The sequence below is a fragment of the Protomyctophum bolini genome (genome assembly GCF_963924005.1).
Source record: "Protomyctophum bolini genome assembly, chromosome: 3".
Lineage (NCBI taxonomy): Eukaryota > Metazoa > Chordata > Actinopteri > Myctophiformes > Myctophidae > Protomyctophum > Protomyctophum bolini.
The window spans coordinates 27,254,411-27,273,656 of NC_137864.1; the positions used below are offsets into that span (position 1 = coordinate 27,254,411).

The 19,246-nt window shown below is 42.2% G+C and overlaps 1 protein-coding gene across 1 annotated transcript; it reads left to right on the forward strand.

Annotated features, from left to right (window-relative positions):
* The first annotated feature begins 1,716 nt into the window (after positions 1–1,716).
* On the forward strand, positions 1,717–19,020 carry LOC308309935 (broad substrate specificity ATP-binding cassette transporter ABCG2-like). The gene is made up of 16 exons (XM_080755921.1): positions 1,717–1,797; positions 4,556–4,787; positions 6,264–6,323; positions 6,540–6,654; positions 7,175–7,327; positions 8,112–8,269; positions 8,498–8,649; positions 8,793–8,897; positions 10,851–11,101; positions 13,152–13,234; positions 14,402–14,491; positions 14,941–15,065; positions 15,481–15,635; positions 15,973–16,062; positions 16,362–16,474; positions 18,322–19,020. Exons 2-16 carry the CDS (start codon positions 4,576–4,578, stop codon positions 18,467–18,469), a joined length of 2,010 nt encoding a protein of 669 aa, XP_080612047.1. The 5' UTR covers positions 1,717–1,797; positions 4,556–4,575; the 3' UTR covers positions 18,470–19,020.
* The last annotated feature ends 226 nt before the right edge of the window (positions 19,021–19,246 follow it).

Here is a 19,246-nt window from a genome sequence, read left to right on the forward strand (position 1 = left end):
TCTGAATTGAAAATGTCAGTCACAATCAAGGTCAAGGTCAACATTTTGTGAACACTTCAAATTTAATTTGCAATTAGTCTTATATGCCTCAAATTCTCTCACTTGTGACATCATCGATGAGAATCCAAGCTAAGGTTTTCTATTCCTGAAAATGTAGCATGCTATTATGCAAGGGTTTTCCGCATGTGGTCCCTGACCATGCATTTAGGATTTGTTGGATTTAGGATTTGTTGATTTTTTAGCACTAGTTGAGAAACCGTGAACTGAATGATCTGGTGGTTGACCTATGATTGATGACTATCCATGTATTCATTTCCTGGTTGTTGGAAATTGGGTTAGGTATATTGAAATTGATTTTTGACCATAACTGTTTGAATCAGTGGCGAAACACTCATTTTGTTTCCATATCTGCTAGGCATGTCATATAGCCATATATACTGTCATACTGTATATTTTTGTGTCTGTCTATGGCCTGGTGTTGACATTATGTTCTCCATGTGCATGTGCACGACTCAGCTGATCCTCACCCACCAGATGGAGACTCATGAGATGATGAGACCACTCAGATGTAGGCAGCATAGTTTTACTGAGGTTAGGGTTGGGTTATGTAATGTTAACATAGTTTAACTGCATGAGGTCAGGGTTAGGTTTAAGGTTAGGTTAGTGTCAGCTATTTAAAATGCTAATTTGTTAATTGCATGGATTTCTTTATCTCGTCTTATATTTTTCTATGGCTTAGTGTGCGTCTTATGCTGCTGCATTATTGACCCCTGTTATCGCTGCTTGCAGCTAGCTACCGGTATTATTATTTGTTTTATATTAATGCATAGAAACAGAAGGCTGTAGGCCTGGGCTGTGGCTCAGTGGTCCAGGCATCTTGGCCGGTAGTCCGAGTCTGGCAGTGTGCCGCAGGTTCGACTCACGATCCCAACGGCCCTCACTGCATGTCACTCCCCCATCTTTCTCCCCCTTTCCCTGTCAGCCCACTGTCTGTCCCTCTATAAAAATCACACCCGTGTGAACTGAGTTGTGCAACTCAAACCAACCCCCCCCCCCCCCACCCACCTCCCTCTGTCATTAGCAGGCAACAGTGCAGGCTGCAGCACTATCCCTCTATAAAAATTACACCCGTGTGAACTGAGCTGTGCAACTCAACCCCCCCCCCCCCACCTCTCTCTCGCTCATTAGCAGGCAACAGTGCAGCACTATCCCCCTCTCTGTTTCTGGCACAACAGCGCCCCTACTGGTACTCATAGTCATATACTGGTGCTCAATGCTCATTAACCAGCACATAGGTGAACATGGACATTGCTGTTCCTTGGAGTAAAACATAAAACAAAGGCGAAAGCCACAAAAAAAAACATTACATTTTTTTTGTAAAGTGACTTTGTATATCTGGAAAAGTGCTAAATTGTAGGCAGGCTCAATCCATCAAGACATACACAATAGCCTATATGAATAGACTATCTATTATTTTTGTGTTTTTAAGATATTATTAAATCATCCTTGCAAAGTGTTAATTTGACTGAAAAATATTTTACCCTAGGGTGGGGGAGTCGGTCAGTGAAGTGAAGCATCTGTGACTCCCCGAGGTTACTTATAACCACTAACCAGCCTTGCAGCCAGAGTGACCCTCCTCACTTTCCTACATCTAACTTCAACTATAAATTCAGTGCATCTCCAGTTCCCTCATAAGTAACACGCGTGGATTCGGAGTGGAAGATAACTGCACTGCACATCCAACACCACCACATTGGCTGTGGCGCCGCTTTCTCCAAGTTTCGTTGAGTTACTTGAGTAAGTACTAAGTAGTCTGCCTAACTGAAACGATCATTCAAATTGTCGTGATATTCCTTAATTTAATTTCGCATCATATGTTGACTTGCAAGCCAATGAAGCCATGTAGCAGTAGCCTACAGCATACTTGCACTTCACAACGTTTACCTTGCGAATCTGTATAGCCACTATATTCTTAATAATTTAAATTAATTTGGATTTACATTATTGTTTTCTTCCGTGAATTATTATAAAAACATAAATTAGGTTATCTTCAGGCTTAGTGATAGATTAATTGATAGGCCTACAGCTGGAAACGTATTAGTAGGCTAGTTTATTGATTGTGTAGCCTAAATAATTTAGTAGTGTAGCCTACTGGTATTGTTAACAATCAGCTAGATGAGCTTGTGCACAATGACATGACATGAGATGCATTTGTTGTTTCCTTACAACATTTTTATTTGTTATTTTCCATTTGTCATATCTTGGTAATGATTGCCATCATTGCCACGTGTGCAGTTCAGTAGTCTCTGTGTGTGTGTGTGTGTGTGTGTGTGTGTGTGTGTGTGTGTGAGCATGCGTGTGAGCATGCGTGTGATTATCTTTGGAACATGTGTGATACTGCTGCCTGCCTGGTGTCATCTTGTTCTCCAAGCTCGCCACTCAACTGAGCCATCCACCATAGTTAGAGGCAGACTGTGAGGAGCACATGAAGGGGCCAGTGCAGTGCTGCACCCAACCACATCTGGCTTTATCCAGCGTCTATACCAAGACTATTGGCTTTCTTCAGGGACAATAAAATAAATTATTATTACCAGTAAGACGCGCAAACGCGGGAAGCGAACGCAGCTCGTACATATTTGGGTTTTGGACGTATAGCTGCTTTGGGGACTCCTTATATGGTTATGGCTGAGTCATGGTGACGTAATCACTCAGCTCCATATATGGGCACAAAAGCGGGACAGACACACACACAGACAGACAGACACACACACACACACACAGACAGACATGATCTGCTAGGTCTCATAGTAAGTGCTCACTGCGTTCGCAATTATTATTTTATTTTTTAATATTACATCCTCCCGCCTCCCAGTGGGGGCTCATCACATTGATCACTGGCAGAATAATGTCTCTTTACAGGTTATCTTTGAAAAACAAAGAATTGTCCCGCACACTGTCAGAAACTTTCCAAAAATGTTGCTCTTTATAGAATAATGAATAATGCCTCTGACACACACACACACACACACACACACACACACACACATATATTTATTTGTCTTATAATTGAAATGAATTGAGTTATTGTATCACTGCTTTATAGCGGATGCCCTACAGGCAAAAATCGTGCACTTTACGATAAATGTATGAAATAGGGCCATTGCAGATTTGTCCCGTGGTGACCATTTGGAAAATGCATATATATCGATATAGTACTGTACATGTTTTCAAACTGTGACATGAGAGTCAAGTGAGCCCAGGTCAACAGCTGGCATACTCCATGTACTCCTCATCAGACCCCCTAACAGCTCGCCAACCAGCTCGCCAATCAAGTCTTAGTTGACCACCTCAAGCTTGCCGACGCTTACCTAAACTTTGACACGGCGTACTCAACGACAAGTTGATTGGCCCACCAATTAGCTTTACGGAAAATAGCCAGTGTCCTGGAGGCAGTCGACATCTGTCGAGGCAATGGGGCGGCCTTTGAGAAGTTTACGCTTCGAGTACAGTACTTCAAGTACGTGTGCTGCAGCTCCCTAGTAATCCATTCTGTCGTGAGTCTCTAGTACACTGACTGAGGAAGTGTTCGTTAATCTCACAGAATGGACAGTATTAGACAGGCATTAGCTTTCCCTGTCTCTTAGGGTGGGGCTGCAGCCTCGCACTCAGCTCCGTCTTCGGCACCATGGCATATCCGCCCATTTTCTGAGGCAACCAATGTTTTGGCTCATTACTAGGAAGCTGCACACGTACTTGAAGTACTGTACTGTAAACTTCTCAAAGGCCGCCCCATCGCCTCAACAGATGTCTGCTGCCTCCAAGACACTGGCTATTTTCCGTAACGCTAATTGGTGGGCCTGTGCAAACTTGTCGTTGAGTACGCAATGTGGAAGTTCATGTAAGCGTCGGCCACCAGGCGAGCCTCTTCAAGCTTGTGGTGGTCAACTAGGACTTGATACTTGAACTGCTGGGTGGCGTTGATGGCAGCATGTTTGAGTGATAATTTGAGGCGGGAAAACTCAATCAGGTGACAGGTCTCTGTTGGTGAAGTCGGGGATGGTAGTTTGTGGCCCCCTGTATTGCTGATCCACTGTGTTATCTGGTGGGGGGTACAAGGCCTGGTGTTCGGACCATGCCAGATACTGGCAGTTCAGGGGCAGAGCTGGTTGGCGAGCTGGAAGGGGGTCTGGATAAGAGTACACAGACTGGTGTTCTGACCTCACTGAGGGTACTGGTGACTCAGGGGCAGAGCTGGTTTGCGAGCTGGAATGGGATCTGATGAGGAGTACATGGAGTACGACCATTTGGCGGCCATTTTCCAAACGTCCAAAAGTGATTAATTTAAGTTTTTATTAGTGAAACTAAAATAATTAGATTATGAAATTGTAACGGTATTTATTCTATATTTTATAGTTTTCACTGTGTTGGAACAAAAAATAAACACACCTGTTAAGAGAAGACCATCCATCTTTGTCAACAATCGAGGGCCGCTACACTATGTATACTGTATATCGTTTCATTCTGTCAGTTCCTGATCAATGTTCCAACCTGACAGGGTGTTCTCTACAGAGGGTGATGGAGAGAGCCAATCACATACACATCGCCATGGTGGAAGATCCTGGCACCAATGGGACGGTAATGTCAACGGGCTTGACAGCTGTGGAGCTGGCCAAGCAGCCACCTGGCTCCACTGTGAGTTTTCACAACATCCAGTATAAAGTGAAGCTGAAGTCCGGCTTCCTCTGCAAAAAGAAGACCACACCCAGGCAAATACTGATGGACCTCAAGTTAGTGGTGCAACTGTTATTTGATTTCACTTTGCCCCTGTGGCTTTCCTCTCTCCATCTGTCTTGCTCTGTCTTGCTCTGTCTTGCTCCGTCTTGCTCTGTCTGTCTGTCTGTCTGTCTGTCTGTCTCTGGAATGACATCACGTAAGTTCTTTATCTCCTGTAGTGACATGTACTGTACCTTATACGTTGTACGACAGGTGTAAATAAAACTCTGAATACGATCATCATCAGTATATGAGAAACCACAAGATGAGACTTTAGACTTGAATTTTCAAAACATATAATGTACAACCACAGACTGACTTTTAAATAACTTCTCTCTAACATAATTACATTTACCTGACATTTCCCATGGAAAAATGCAACACAAGTTTTCCTGGTCTAGTGTTAATTATATGATATTAAGCATGGTTTCTTGCATATAATCTCTCTGGTGCACTAAAAAGCAGTCTGCCAGGGAATCGAATTAACAATTTGTCACATGTGCCGCTATGGGGTTTTAATTCAGCCTGCTTTTTAATTCTGTTTAATTCTCCTTTCTCTTATTATCTTTATTCTCCATACTTAGACTAACATTTTAAGTATGTGCAGTGGGCTGGTGTGAAAAGCTGGATTATCACTGTTTTAAATAATCTGTTGTGGGTGTGAACAGGTCAAACATATTGTAATCTGATTGAATTTGCTTTGATGAATACATAATAGAAATATATCATGAATTTCCAAAGAGGCTTAGTGAGGCACACACACACACACACACACAGTCACTCACTCACGCACACACACACACACACGCGCGCGCACGCACACACACACACACACACACACACACACACACACACACACACACACACACACACACACACACACACACACACACACACACACACACACACACACACACACACACACACACACACACACACACACACACACACACACACACACACACACACACACACACACACACACACACACACACACACACACACACACACACAGGCAAAGCTCTCTGTCTTCCAAGCAATCTTCGTTCCTACTCTCACCTATGGTCATGGTGTGGGTCATGACCGAAAGAATAACATTGCGAATACAAGCGGCCGGAATGAGTTTTCTTCGACGGGTGGCTGGCATCATAGCCAATTTTATGGGGGCACGCCTCTTATACAATGCTAAATCCCCAAATTACAGATAAAGTGCCTCTGACGCAAGATAGGGCCCTTGATCTGTCTTTCCTGTCTTTCTCCACTGGGTTAATTTAATACAAATTTGCCTTATTTTTTAATTATTAGACTTTCTTATGATATAAGATGGCACCTCTGCTGGTTAGAATAGCAAGCTACCTGTTTTCTTCTGACTCTGATGAAGACTGCAAGGTCGAAACGTTAGTCGTAATACTTTAGCACCTAATAAAAGGCTCTAAATGTCCGTGCTGCTCCAGTCTCTTCTCCTCATGCTACCTATTGTCTTCTTGCAGTGGGATCATGAGACCTGGTCTGAACGCTATTCTTGGACCAACCGGAAGTGGAAAGTCCTCGTGAGTCATACACTCACCTCCACCTTTCACTATATACCGTTTGACAAAACATGCACGCATGGTGACGCACACACACACACACACACACAGTACACACACACACACACACACACACACACACACACACACACACACACACACACACACACACACATTATATTTGCAGTTTATGTACATAGACATTTATGTTGTTTTCCATTGTTTTGTAATTGAAAGTTTCCTGGATGTTCTCGCTGCGAGGAAGGACCCAGCAGGTCTCTCTGGGGAGGTTCTCATAGATGGAGCTCCACAGCCTCCCAACTTCAAGTGTCTCTCAGGCTATGTGGTTCAGGTGTCCATTTTATTGATCATGATCTCCCATCCTGGTTTATTTTCAAATGATCTGGAATCTGCATTATTAACCACCCTATTTCTTAGTAAAACAGGCCTGATTTGCAACTGTACTTTTCAACAAAGCCAACAATTTAATATTTGTGAATAGCATTCTTGTACAATTATTTCAACAATGCTGATTTATGTGTTTTTCCTGTCCTAAGAAGCACAAAAAACACAATCTTATGAAAACAGGCTTAGTAAAATGTGTGTTCTCCCTAAGCTCAATTTATACTCGTCGATGTATGATATGGTGTCACTTGCTAAAAATAACAGATCTTCAAGCGTTCAAGAATATGTGAATAGCTAGTTTGAGAATGTTGTCATTTATTGTCAGCACCATCATGTGACAGACTATGAATTAAGCCTTAGTCGTTGACTGCTGATGTTGAACCTCTGGTTTCCCCACACTGATGTTGAACCTCTGGTTGCCCCACACTGATGTTGAACCTCTGGTTGCCCCACACCTCCACCTCCAGGATGATGTGGTGATGGGTACACTGACGGTGAGGGAGAACCTCCGTTTCTCTGCAGCGCTGCGCCTCCCAACTTCATTGCCTCAGGGGGAGAAGGAGGCTCGTGTGAATCACTTAATCAGAGAGCTGGGACTCACAAAGGTGGCAGACTCCAAGGTAAACGTCACCAAGTCTAGAATTAGATAGATATATTTTTTAATTTTTTAATAAACATTTTACAAAACGAACTCCTACACATACATGCGCAAATACATAGCCTATATATATATATATATATATATATATATATATATATATGACAATGACAATGACAATGACAGCATCGATGAATAGTACTGGTGAAAAAACAAGTAATCTGAATTATAATAAAATAACATAAAACAATAAAAATACATTGAGCATGTACTCTAAGTATGGATCATTTGTCTACAGACTATTAGGATATTCAATACTAATGAGAAATTGCTCATCAGAGAACAGTTCCACATTAAAATATAGGACACAGTCACTACATTATATTGATCACAGATAATCATTCTGGAGAAAGGGAAGTCAACCTCCCAAAATAATTGATCAAGGGTTGCCCAATGACTGTAGATCAGTTGAGCCCCGTAACGAGAATTTGATCGGCTCCTACTCCAATAAAATACATTGTGTCACGCATCCATGAAGAATGTGAAGGGCCAATGGATTCTTCCAAATCAGCAGTATTCTCTGACGAGTGATTAGAGAAATAAATTAATCTGCTACAATAAAAGGGAAAGTTGTGATTTATTGGACAGTACAGCCTAGAGATATGGGAAGAAGAAAGGTGAGCAGCGGTGCCACAGATTAGACAGACACATACTGACGGGTCACGGATGGACAGGGTCACACAAGCGACCTGGCCTGGCGGGGTGAATGAATGTTTCACAGTATGACTGTAAATGGAACTGTGTAGGTGGGCACACAGACCATCCGGGGGATCTCGGGCGGAGAGAGGAAGAGGACCAACATTGGCATGGAGCTCATCATTGACCCTTCTGTTCTGTTTCTGGATGAACCCACCACAGGCCTGGACGCCAGCACTGCCAACTCTGTCCTGCTGCTGCTCAAAAGGTAGGGAGGAATTAGCATGAACGCATGAATAAATGATTGATGCAATGTATGTCCTCTTGTCAGTGATTTGTCATAACTTCGATAGTCGGCTATTTGAACTATACATTAGGCTTTAGTACCTTATTATATACTATAATTATAAATGAGGATTAAGAGACAGGTGAATTATTAGCGACATAATGCAGTCCTCAGTTTAATGGCTTCATTTTATTGTCTTCTTGTTTTCAGGATGGCCAGTCATGGACGTACCATCATCATGTCCATCCACCAACCACGCTATTCCATCTACAGACTTTTTGACACCCTGACCTTGCTGGTTAGTGGCAAAATGGTGTACCATGGGCCTGCACTAAATGCTCTGGACTACTTCAGCAACATTGGTGACTAAACTCCTCAAACTGAATAACACTACTACCTAACAGCCACAAAAGAAAATATAAATATTGAATGTCTGTATAATGTACTATGTTCCAGGTTATTTGTATTTCATATCTGTGTCATAATTTGCAACTGTTCCTTCCAGGTTATACCTGTGAGCCTCACAACAACCCAGCAGACTTCTTTCTAGATGTCATCAATGGAGATTCTACTGCTATCACTATCACCAAGATGCATCATGGCTCTGAAGGTAAGGACATATGCACGCACGCACACGCGCGCGTGCACACACACACACACACACACACACACACACACACACACACACACACACACACACACACACACACACACACACATACACACACACACACACACACACACACACACACACACACACACAGCTTCAACATGTTTATAGACGATACTGACAAGAAGGCAGAAATCCCATTTCAAGGATGTTATAAAGATAGAATAAACAATACTTTGATGAAGAGCCGGAAGGATCGAAAAGTGAATACCCTGGTTTTGTATAATACATAAAGAGTATAAGCCATGTATCTTAATAGCATTAACAAAAAATGTTCAAAAAAATAACAGAACCTACTTTTTATTTCATACACTAATATTTTTACAGACTCCAAACAACCCCAACAGATCACATACAGTATGTGTTTTCTCATTTCTGTGTATTCTCATGGCAAGCGCTGAGCGTGTATGGATGTTAACTGACAGACAGTCTTGCCAGTCGCTTCAAGACTTTGACCTGAGCCACCCGCTCCCTAACACTCTCAAATCCTGTCTGGCCAGTATCAAACAAAGACTGGACCGCTAATCTGGCTGACCCCAGGTCAAAAGTTGTTTGTATCAGTGTGCAGAAAAAGAAGGAAAAAAAGAATAATCCTCTTGTACCTTGGGGCAATGCGCCTTGGGTTTATTGAACATAATTTGGTAGCTTTTCACCATTGCTATAGCAGGATGTAAAGAGGGTGCAGGGCAACTGATGTGGTTTTGGGTGCACTGAACTGAACTGCTATGTGAGGGGTGTTGGTTTTAGTAATGATTTAAGCCTGTACTTGTATTGTTTAAAGTTCAGAGTTAAGGGTTGAGGTCACTAGCAGTTCAAACCATTGTGAAAAGTACCTTGAAACTACTTCAAGTCACTGAGAACTAGTTTTTTTTATAGTTTTATCCACTTCACTGAGGGTGTGAAAGGAGGAGCGCCCACAGAGGAATCAAACCCCAGATTCTTCCCATTGTGAGGGTGTGTACTTTACCCCTGTCACTGGGACACCACATTTGAATTTACTGTAAAATATTTTTTATCCCACGATTTTGCAACCCATTTTTTTCCACCTAGTGTCAATTATCTAATGTAATCCTGGGCGCTACACTTCCTCTGCCAACCTGGGGGGGGGGGGGGGGGGGGCAGCGGACTGACCTGAGTGACCTCATGCTTCCTTCTATGCATGAGGAGTCCAAGCTGCTTCTTTTCACTGACAGGGGGGAGTTTCCACCGCCGGACGTAGCGTGTAGAAGGAACACGTTATTCCGACCAGGATTACTGCATGTTTTTTGTGAGGGTACTAAGAGTATTAAAAGGATAGAGACTGAACCGCAGCGACAGCCCCACCCCCCCGCTATTCATTTCAGTGGAAGTTGCTCAGTGGCGTTTTGAAGCACCCGGAAAGAACCGTCTACTTCCGCGTTGTTTTTATTTGGACACCAAATTTGGCGCCTGCAGTCCCCGTTCTTACCACTAGGGCCGACCTCCCTCAACGTTGGAGAGCTTTACTGGGGGCTTGGGGTGCCTACCCTAGGGGACACGGGGAGAACATGCAAACTCCATACAGAAAGGCCCTTTCACCAACCCCGCCTCGGGTATGGGCACTGATGACGCGGAGGAGGGAACACGCCCTTCCACGACCTACTAGCTGTGAGGCGACAGCACTATTGACTGCCACCGTTCCCCCACCACATTTTAATTTAAATGATGATCCAAAGTGACCTAAAGTTCACTGTACAATAAGTCAATTCATAGTCGGCCATGAACCAATAGGAGCCATACAGTAGTGCCAAAACAATCTCTTCCTGTGATCCTACAAAGATCATGTAACCAGAAATGCCAGTATACTGTACCATCACGGTTTGATTATTCATCTCTGTGAAACCCTTCTATTTTCCCTGTCGCATGCCTGGCAAGAACTGGACTTTGAGGAGTTGAGCAGCTCCAGACAGAGGATTGAAGAGCGCCTGGTGGAGGAGTACAGGAACAGCTGCAACTCTAGGGATATGCAGGCCGAGCTGGAGCACATTGCCCAGGGGAAAGAGTGCATCACCCGGCCAAGGTCCCACACCATCACCTATAACACCTCCTTCTTCCACCAGCTCCACTGGGTGCTCAAGAGAACCTTCCAGAATCTCATGCTGAATCCACAGACCTCAGTGGCCCAGGTTTGAGAATGCATGCCCAAGCATTCATTTAACATTTATTTAACTCACAATCTTATTCAGACTGCTTTGCTATTCAGTGCCTTGCTTAAGAATAGGAGATTAATGTTGCTGGGATTAAATCAGATACATATTTGTTAGGGCATAGTATTTATTCAAACAGTACTTAAGTGGTTATGTTTCAAACATTAGATTTTTCTATCCAGCATTCAGCATTATGTATGGTGTTATTAGGATTGTGCTGCAGAGTAAACTCACTTGTGGTCACAGACTCTCTTATGCAACTATGTAGTAGGATAAAAGCTTAAAATATATTGTACCAATATCCCATTAATGCCTTTCAAACATTCTTATGTTTAGGAACAAGGCAGAGAGACAGGAGTTGAGGTGAGGCAGGTTGGTTCAGTGGGGTCGGGTTGAGGTTGAGGTGGGTGGAGCTGGAGATGAAGGACTTGGTGCTCTCATTAGCCACCCCATGGCGGCAAAATGCCAACAGAAAAGTCAGCTCACTTTAAGAATTATTAACAGTTAATTGGCCCCAAATAAGTCACATTAATCCCCTCCACAAGAGGAGACTCTGGGTGGTGTGGGCGCCCTAATCGGCTTTGGTGACTGTTGTGACCCTACTCTTGCCTGTTTGGCCAGGGATCTAAACTGATATCATATCTGCCTAGAGCCACCCTTGGCCCTGGGCCGGGACCCCATCACATGATGGCGTCATGACCCGTCACCCAGATGAGGGGCCGGGGGGAATGAAGTGAAAGTGACCCGTCACTCCCGCCGCCCCGCTTCCAGATGAGGGGCCGGGGGGAATGGAGCTATTAGCTTATCCCTTCTCCCTGGGAACCACAGGGCCCTCTGAGCCCTGTCATAAACTGTAAACTGTCAGGATTAGACTGCAAAGTCTCTTTCACTCGTTCTCAGTATGTGTTGCTGACTTGCTGTCATCATCCACACCCCAGTGATCTCTGTCTTTGGTGCTTCTCGGGTCTTGAGGGTTCTCTGGTCCTGGTCGTTCTCTAGTCTTGGTATATCTCTGGCTCTAGTGGTTCTCTATCTTTGGTGTTTCTCTAGGGTTCTCCTGTACTGCTGGTTCTCTGGTCTTGGTATTTTGTTCTCTGGTCTTGACCAAGAGGGATGAATATGGGAAACCTTAATCTGCTTAATCCCGGAACACTGTCTTTCATAAATAAACAGCACTGTGCTTGATGTTTAATTATTCTGTGTCAAAAAGAACCAAGCACAGTATTTGATTAATTCCTCATCAGTTCATTCTTCCCTTGTCACCAGCCTCTTCCCCATTTTTCCATCTCCCAAAAGAGCCACAGAGTTAAACCTTTCTCTGCCATGATGACAAAAGAGATTAGTATGTATTAAAGATGGTGGGTTGGGGGGGCAGGGTTATGAAGGCTTTGATCAAGCCAGGTCAGGCCACTGACCCGCACTACTACTGTCATCAACACACTGATGATTGTTTAGGCGCTGTCGTCCCATAATGTTTACTGTTTAAATTGTTGTAAATACAGTAAGACTTGTCCACCTAGTGTCCCATAACCTTAGCTTTCTTGAACAAATAGCATCCTATCCCTATTCTGGGCATGTCATAATAAGCGAACATTCAGGTCTACAAGCTCACAATGCTTCGCATTTGTGATGTTTTGTGAGCTTGTATATCAGCTACTTTTGGTACAGAGATTTGGTGTAGAGGGAAACAAGAAGAGGGCCAAGCTATCTCTATATATTTTTTCCACAATTCCATGCCATATTGATGTGGTACCATAGGAGATATAGGCAACAGGCAAACGATCAAAATAACAATTCTTTTACATTCTCTAATTGTGTAGAGTAGACTTTTGTAAATGTAGTAATGCATATGTTAACAATAATGTAACTCTTGAGAGTGTAAAATGAAACCAAATGGACCCGTAATGGTCCATTATATACAGTAGTGGTCCAGATATATACAGTAGATAATATATACTGTATGTATTATCTTTAGATATAGATTTAGATAAAGATACAGGTAGATAATATATATGTATTATCTTTGCAGCTAGGAGTGAACATTTTCCTGGCTCTCATTGTGGGTGCCATTTTCTTTGGGGTCAAAGATGATCAGAGCGGGATCCAGAACAGGTGGGTATGACACAACAACAGTTCTAGCTTGCGTGCATGCATGCATGTGTGTGCATTGTTATTTTTCTGTACGACAGATTCACAGAAGGAACGGAACATGTCGAGACTTCTTATTTATTGCTTTGAAAACACATTGATATAATATGATACACATAAAATAAATATATATTTGACAATACATGGGTAGGAAACTATAGATATCCTTAAACCCCACCCCAATAGAGCGTCGCAGTCCCGCCCCCTCGAGAGACCCGGAAAATAAATCCCCGTTCATTTTCCTCATAGACTTTTCTGAAAGTATTTATTTAAAGACGTTTACGCCGCGGACAAAGCCAACTCTTGTCGTGACAAATCATCACAATAAACATAATGTTTTGGGCCAAACAAAGAATTAGTAAGTAGAAAAAAACGGCAGGTTACAACAAAGTTTTTCTTCTTTGTAATTATTTGTTTGGTCCAAAATATTGTGTTTGTTGTCATGATTTGTCATGACTCGAGATGGCTTCGTACGACGCTTAAAAGGTCTTTAAATAAATACTTTTTGAAATGTCTATGGGAAAAATGTTTTGGGATTCATTTCCTGGGCCTGGCGTCGTCATGAAAGGGGTGGGACTGCGACGCTCTATAGTATAAGTTATATATACACTGTAGTACTAGTTCTTACCTGTTCGAAGTTAGTCTATTATTGATACTAGCCCTTACCCGTTGTGAGATATTGCCCCCCCATAAATATCTTTAATTGCCGTTCATTAAGAAAAATACTTGCCCCGTTCAAACAAATGTTTATAATAAATTAAATACATATTGATGACTATAGACTTTGAAAACGAGGTACCTACAACATTGTACTGTACAGTACAGTACAGTACAGTATTCCCGCTAGGTTGCCACATTTGCGGCTTCCAAGCAACTTGGTATATAGAAACATTGCGACTTGCCATGCTTGCTTTTATACGGCAAAAAACAACTGGGTGTATGAAACATCATGGGTTGCCATGTTTGCTTTTCCAAGTAAAAAAATAAAATAAAAACAGTATCGCCCTCCTGCTATTGCCTTCTTTCCATTTGCGACGTGTGGCGCTAGGATGAGCGGGCCGAAGTACATAGGGTTTAAATGGTTAATACACCTTTCCACAGGTTAACTTCTCCTGTTATATCTTGTTGTAGGATGGGAGCCCTCTTCTTCATCACCACCAACCAGTGTTTTAGCACAGTATCCGCAGCTGAACTCTTCATCACTGAGAGGCAGCTCTTTGTGTACGTAATGTGCCAGATTCTGCTATGCATGGCCATTATTGTACCTATGTGAAGCAAGTGGTGCCAAGCACAACAACTCCTTTCCCCCTTTAAAAACACCGGGTGAGCTCTGACTATTTACCCTTGTGGTAAAGCCTACCATTGTTCAGTGGGCGATTAGAGCTCAAAAATGGATGGACTTTGTTTTTATTTTGACGTAAATGTGACTATTTTTGTCTCGAAAAATGCAAATTGAACTTCTTCTTTTGACCCAGTTGCCCCCAAACTTTAATCTGGTTTCATTTCATGATTTCACTGTAAAATTGCTTACAAAAAAATTAAACAGTATAATGTTATTGAGTATTGTATTAATTTAACAGAATTAAAACAATACTACACAGAGCTGGTATAGCAACTAATAAAGCATGGCAAACCAAAGCTTTCACATATTTTAATTTCTCCCCTGATAGGCATGAATACATCAGTGGCTACTACAGGGTTTCTGTTTACTTTCTGTCTAAGATCCTGTCAGACATCATCACTTTGCGCACCATCCCCACAATCATCTTCAGCTGCATCGTCTATTTCATGATCGGTAAGATGGAAAGGTGGAGCAGTTTTCTACGTCATTATTATTATTGCTTCAATACACAAGTAGCCATCAGTGGTTAGGGTGCACTGGCACGAAGCAAAAAAAGGTCATTGAGAGTAGTAATAAAGTCATATTGAAGGTATAATATAGAACAGAGCTACAGAGCGCTTTCCACGTACTCTCTTTCAGCCTCTGCTACATGATTCTGTAAACTTGGGTTAGAAAGTTTTTGTTTGGAGTTTAGATAACAAGTCGAGCTTTTTGGTATTTTTAATTTCTGGTGGCAGATTCTGTTTGGGTCATAGCGTTCATCCTTAATTCATGCATCTCATGTGTGTGTAATGCATGTATGCATGCATGCGTACATGTGTACGTGCGTGTGTGTGTGTGTGTGTGTGTGTGGGGGGGGGGGTTTCAGGTTTGAAAGCCACAACTTCCGCCTTTCTCACCTTCACCCTGACAGTGACTCTGGTGGGGTACACCGCCACAGCCATGACCATGGCCATATCAGCAGACCAGAGCGTTGTCGCTGTAGCAAACATCTTGATGACCATCACCTTCGTCTTTATGATGGTCAGCCTTTGAGCTTTGAAAACCTTTGACGTCTTGATTTTTGTGGTCATTGTTTTTGTGGATTTTTGTTGTCAGGATGCTTTCATTTATTTATTCATGCTTTTTATTATTTACCTACACATATTTGTGTTTTCATCCTTTCATCATTGTGCTTTTAACGGCAGATTCTACCCTTCTGTGAGTACAGTAAAGATTGAGTAGATGAAGAGGGGTGACATGAACTAAACAGCATGAAGCAGCCTTTGTAACAAACAAGCAGAAAAATATATTGGGATCAAAAGGAAGGAAGAGTGGGGGTCAAGTTCAGGATGGTTTAATTAATCTTGTGTGTGTTCAGATCTTTTCTGGTCTTCTGGTGAACCTCCCTACCATCATGGACTGGCTGGCCTGGCTCAAGTACTTCAGTATTCCTCGCTATGGTCTGGCTGTAAGTGACATTTGATTCCTTAACTGTGACTAATCATTCCAAAATAAGTTTAATACACATTTTACAATGTCATCTAATACCTCAATGATGCATTCTGGAGACTTAGTTTAAAAAGGGGCTTCATGAATAGAGCTTTACCCACTTGCTTACTAAAGCCTTACCTTTCCTGTTTAAGCTGCATACAAACAACTTGCTACAGTGTTTTGCAGACTTTGTTTGAATCATTGTTATCACATTTCTCCTGTATAAAATATATCTGTAACTTTAATAGATAAAGCTCTACTGTACTGTATGTCTAGGCCCTCAACATCAATGAGTTTTTGGGTTTGAAGTTCTGTGATGACCTTGCGATACGCAATGCCGCCATGTCTCCTGCCTCGACCAACTGCAGTGTGAGCCTAGCTGCCCTAACGTAAGTTTATTTAATATGCACAGTATATAACAGTGGGTACATACACAACATAATATTTGTATAACTCAGCCTTATTTGTATATTGTCCTTAGACCAATGGTTCTCAAATGGGGGTACGTGTCGTGTAAGCCTATGGGTATGCAGTCGTACTACAGGGGGTACATACATGAGCGAAAGTGGAAAATGGGGTAAAAGTGCTCATGATGGTCTAATTTCAATTCCTTTTCTTATTTGTAATGTTATATTCTTCAATATATTATTCTAAATGTGGATTATCGTTCATTCATATAGCTTCTGGTATGTCCAAAACGGCTACATTTCAGGATTCAAATTCAACGTGTTTTGAGCTGGTACATCGGGTTATAAGGTTTCTGCCCGATAGCAACGATATACTAGAATAGATATTTTCTCTTTTTGTTTTTCTAAACAAAGACTTGCAATGCACACCTGCCTGGGCAGTGCACCCACTTCTGCCCCTCCATACGGTTGTCACGTTTTAGTTTTACTTTATACCTGATATAAAGAAGCCTTTCTGTTTTTTTCCTGGTAGCAGTTTTTGTATTGACCTATTTACAAATGTCAATCAAGCTTGTTTGTTAAGTGTAAGCTATATCATTGTACATATGCAGTGGGTAGACTAATGTCTGTAGTTATTAATGCCTGTAGTTATATGTAGCCTACATAGCCTACTTTATCCGCGGGATTCAGCGTTTTAGCCAAAGCGATAATTTAAGCAATAATAACAATATAATTATAATATAATAGTGACTCATAGGAATAGACTATGACAACCAGGAATAGTCTGGTGACCACCGGAGAAACGGGTGACAGCCGGAATGTAGACGCCACCCGGGTGAGCAGTATGGGTTAGCGCCCCAGCCTGTGTCCTCCGTGAGGAAGCCCAACAACCTTCGGTGAGGCCTTTGTGAGGGCCATGCAAGCAGCAAGCGGAACCGCAGCACCATGACCCTGCGGAACCATTTCCCACCACTCCTGAATGAACTGTCTGGTGCTGGGACTCTGGTGCAACGCACAGGTCCTGAGGCTGGTGAGAGCAGGAGTGGACCTGGTGAGACGTAGGAGGGGCCCGGACAGGAGACAACCCACAGAGCCTAGTCCCTCCATGCGCCAGAAGTGTACCTCCCAGCCCTGGCAGAGTAGTTCCAACGGATTGTGTGCCCTTGGTTTTTCCCTAGTGTGACTGATTGAGGGTAGCTACTGGGACGTAAGTCGGGACTTGATCACACCCGGCTGGGTCGCCTGAGTGGCCGAATGATCAGACCCGAAACCCCGTTGACCTCAGGATACATCACTGAGAATACGTCCCAGGTCCATCCATGCAATGTTTTTTAGTTAATTTGAAAATGTATAGATGTCTCTTCAACAAATGCATGGGAGCCGACGTAGGCTTTTTCCAATTGCGGTCCTTATATAATTCAGTGTTTTAGGCAAAGCGATGCATACCTAATTATTATATTATTATCATTCCATACCAAACTCTATTGCGTGTGTGTGATTCTGATCTGTCATCTCTGCGTGTGTTGACGCTATACACACACGCATAATTGGGAGGTGGAGGCGCGGGGGGTGCAGACCATAGACTGTAAAAAAGGTTGTGACACAAAATACACGTTACTAAAATAATAATCATACTAATATGGGGGGGAGAACACAACGGAGACAGCGCTTCTTTCACCTGACAAATATCACTATGTGATCATTTCATTTTTTTCCCCCTCATATGAATAAATAATATTTCAAAAGACAGGTAAGATCCTATCCTATCTATATACTGAAAAACAAAACAATAATGAATATAGTAAACTTCCTGAATTGTCTTGTTCCAGATGCACAGGGGAACAGCACCTCGACTATCTAGGAATAGAATACACCACATGGGGTATGTGGGAGAATCATGTGGCTCTGGCTGTCATGGCTGTCATCTTCCTCATCATCTCTTACCTGAAACTACGCTTCATCAAGAAATTTACTTAAGAGCATGTCTCTCTTGTGCAGTTTACTGTCCTCTTCAATGAGTAAGAAAATGTGAGAAACAATACTGTATATACAAATATATATATTCTGCCATGAAGGAATGTGTATGGTTTGCATTAGGGATGGACCGATATATCGGTATCAGCTGTTATTCGCCTCGTTGAATGCCATCAGCAAATCTGCAATTAAGTTGACATTCACCGATGGCAGTGGCTGATGTGTATGTTTTTGTGATTCATCACATTTGCACTGACTGTGTTGGTGCGTTGGTTATCTTTATTTTACCAAGCTGAAGATTCGGATTAGATTAGATGTAGTATTTTATATCATGAAGAGGTTTACACTGGTTATTTTTTATAATGAAGAGCTTTACACTGGTTATTTATTAGTTCTGTAGATAAACTCAATTATGACTAGGCCAGAATATCTTTTCCATGTTATTTTAATTGAGTGCTCCTTAATCTGTATGCATTCATTCTGAATCACACCAAATTGAATGATTCTTTACAATGATCACTTCAAGTAATGTTGATTGTTTTGTGAAGGGTGCTGTATGACTGAATCAAAGTAGATGCTGAATGTTTTACTTGCTCTACAGTAGATCTCTAATTTGTTCAACAGTATTAAGTGTTTGAGAACAGTTATAAATGGTGTTCTCATGCTATTGTTTAAAAACAAACTTTTATAAACATTGCACGGTCGGTAACCTACTATATGTATTATTTGGTTTTGTAATTGAAATTTGAATCTTTAATAGTTGGTATGGCACCAGTGTCA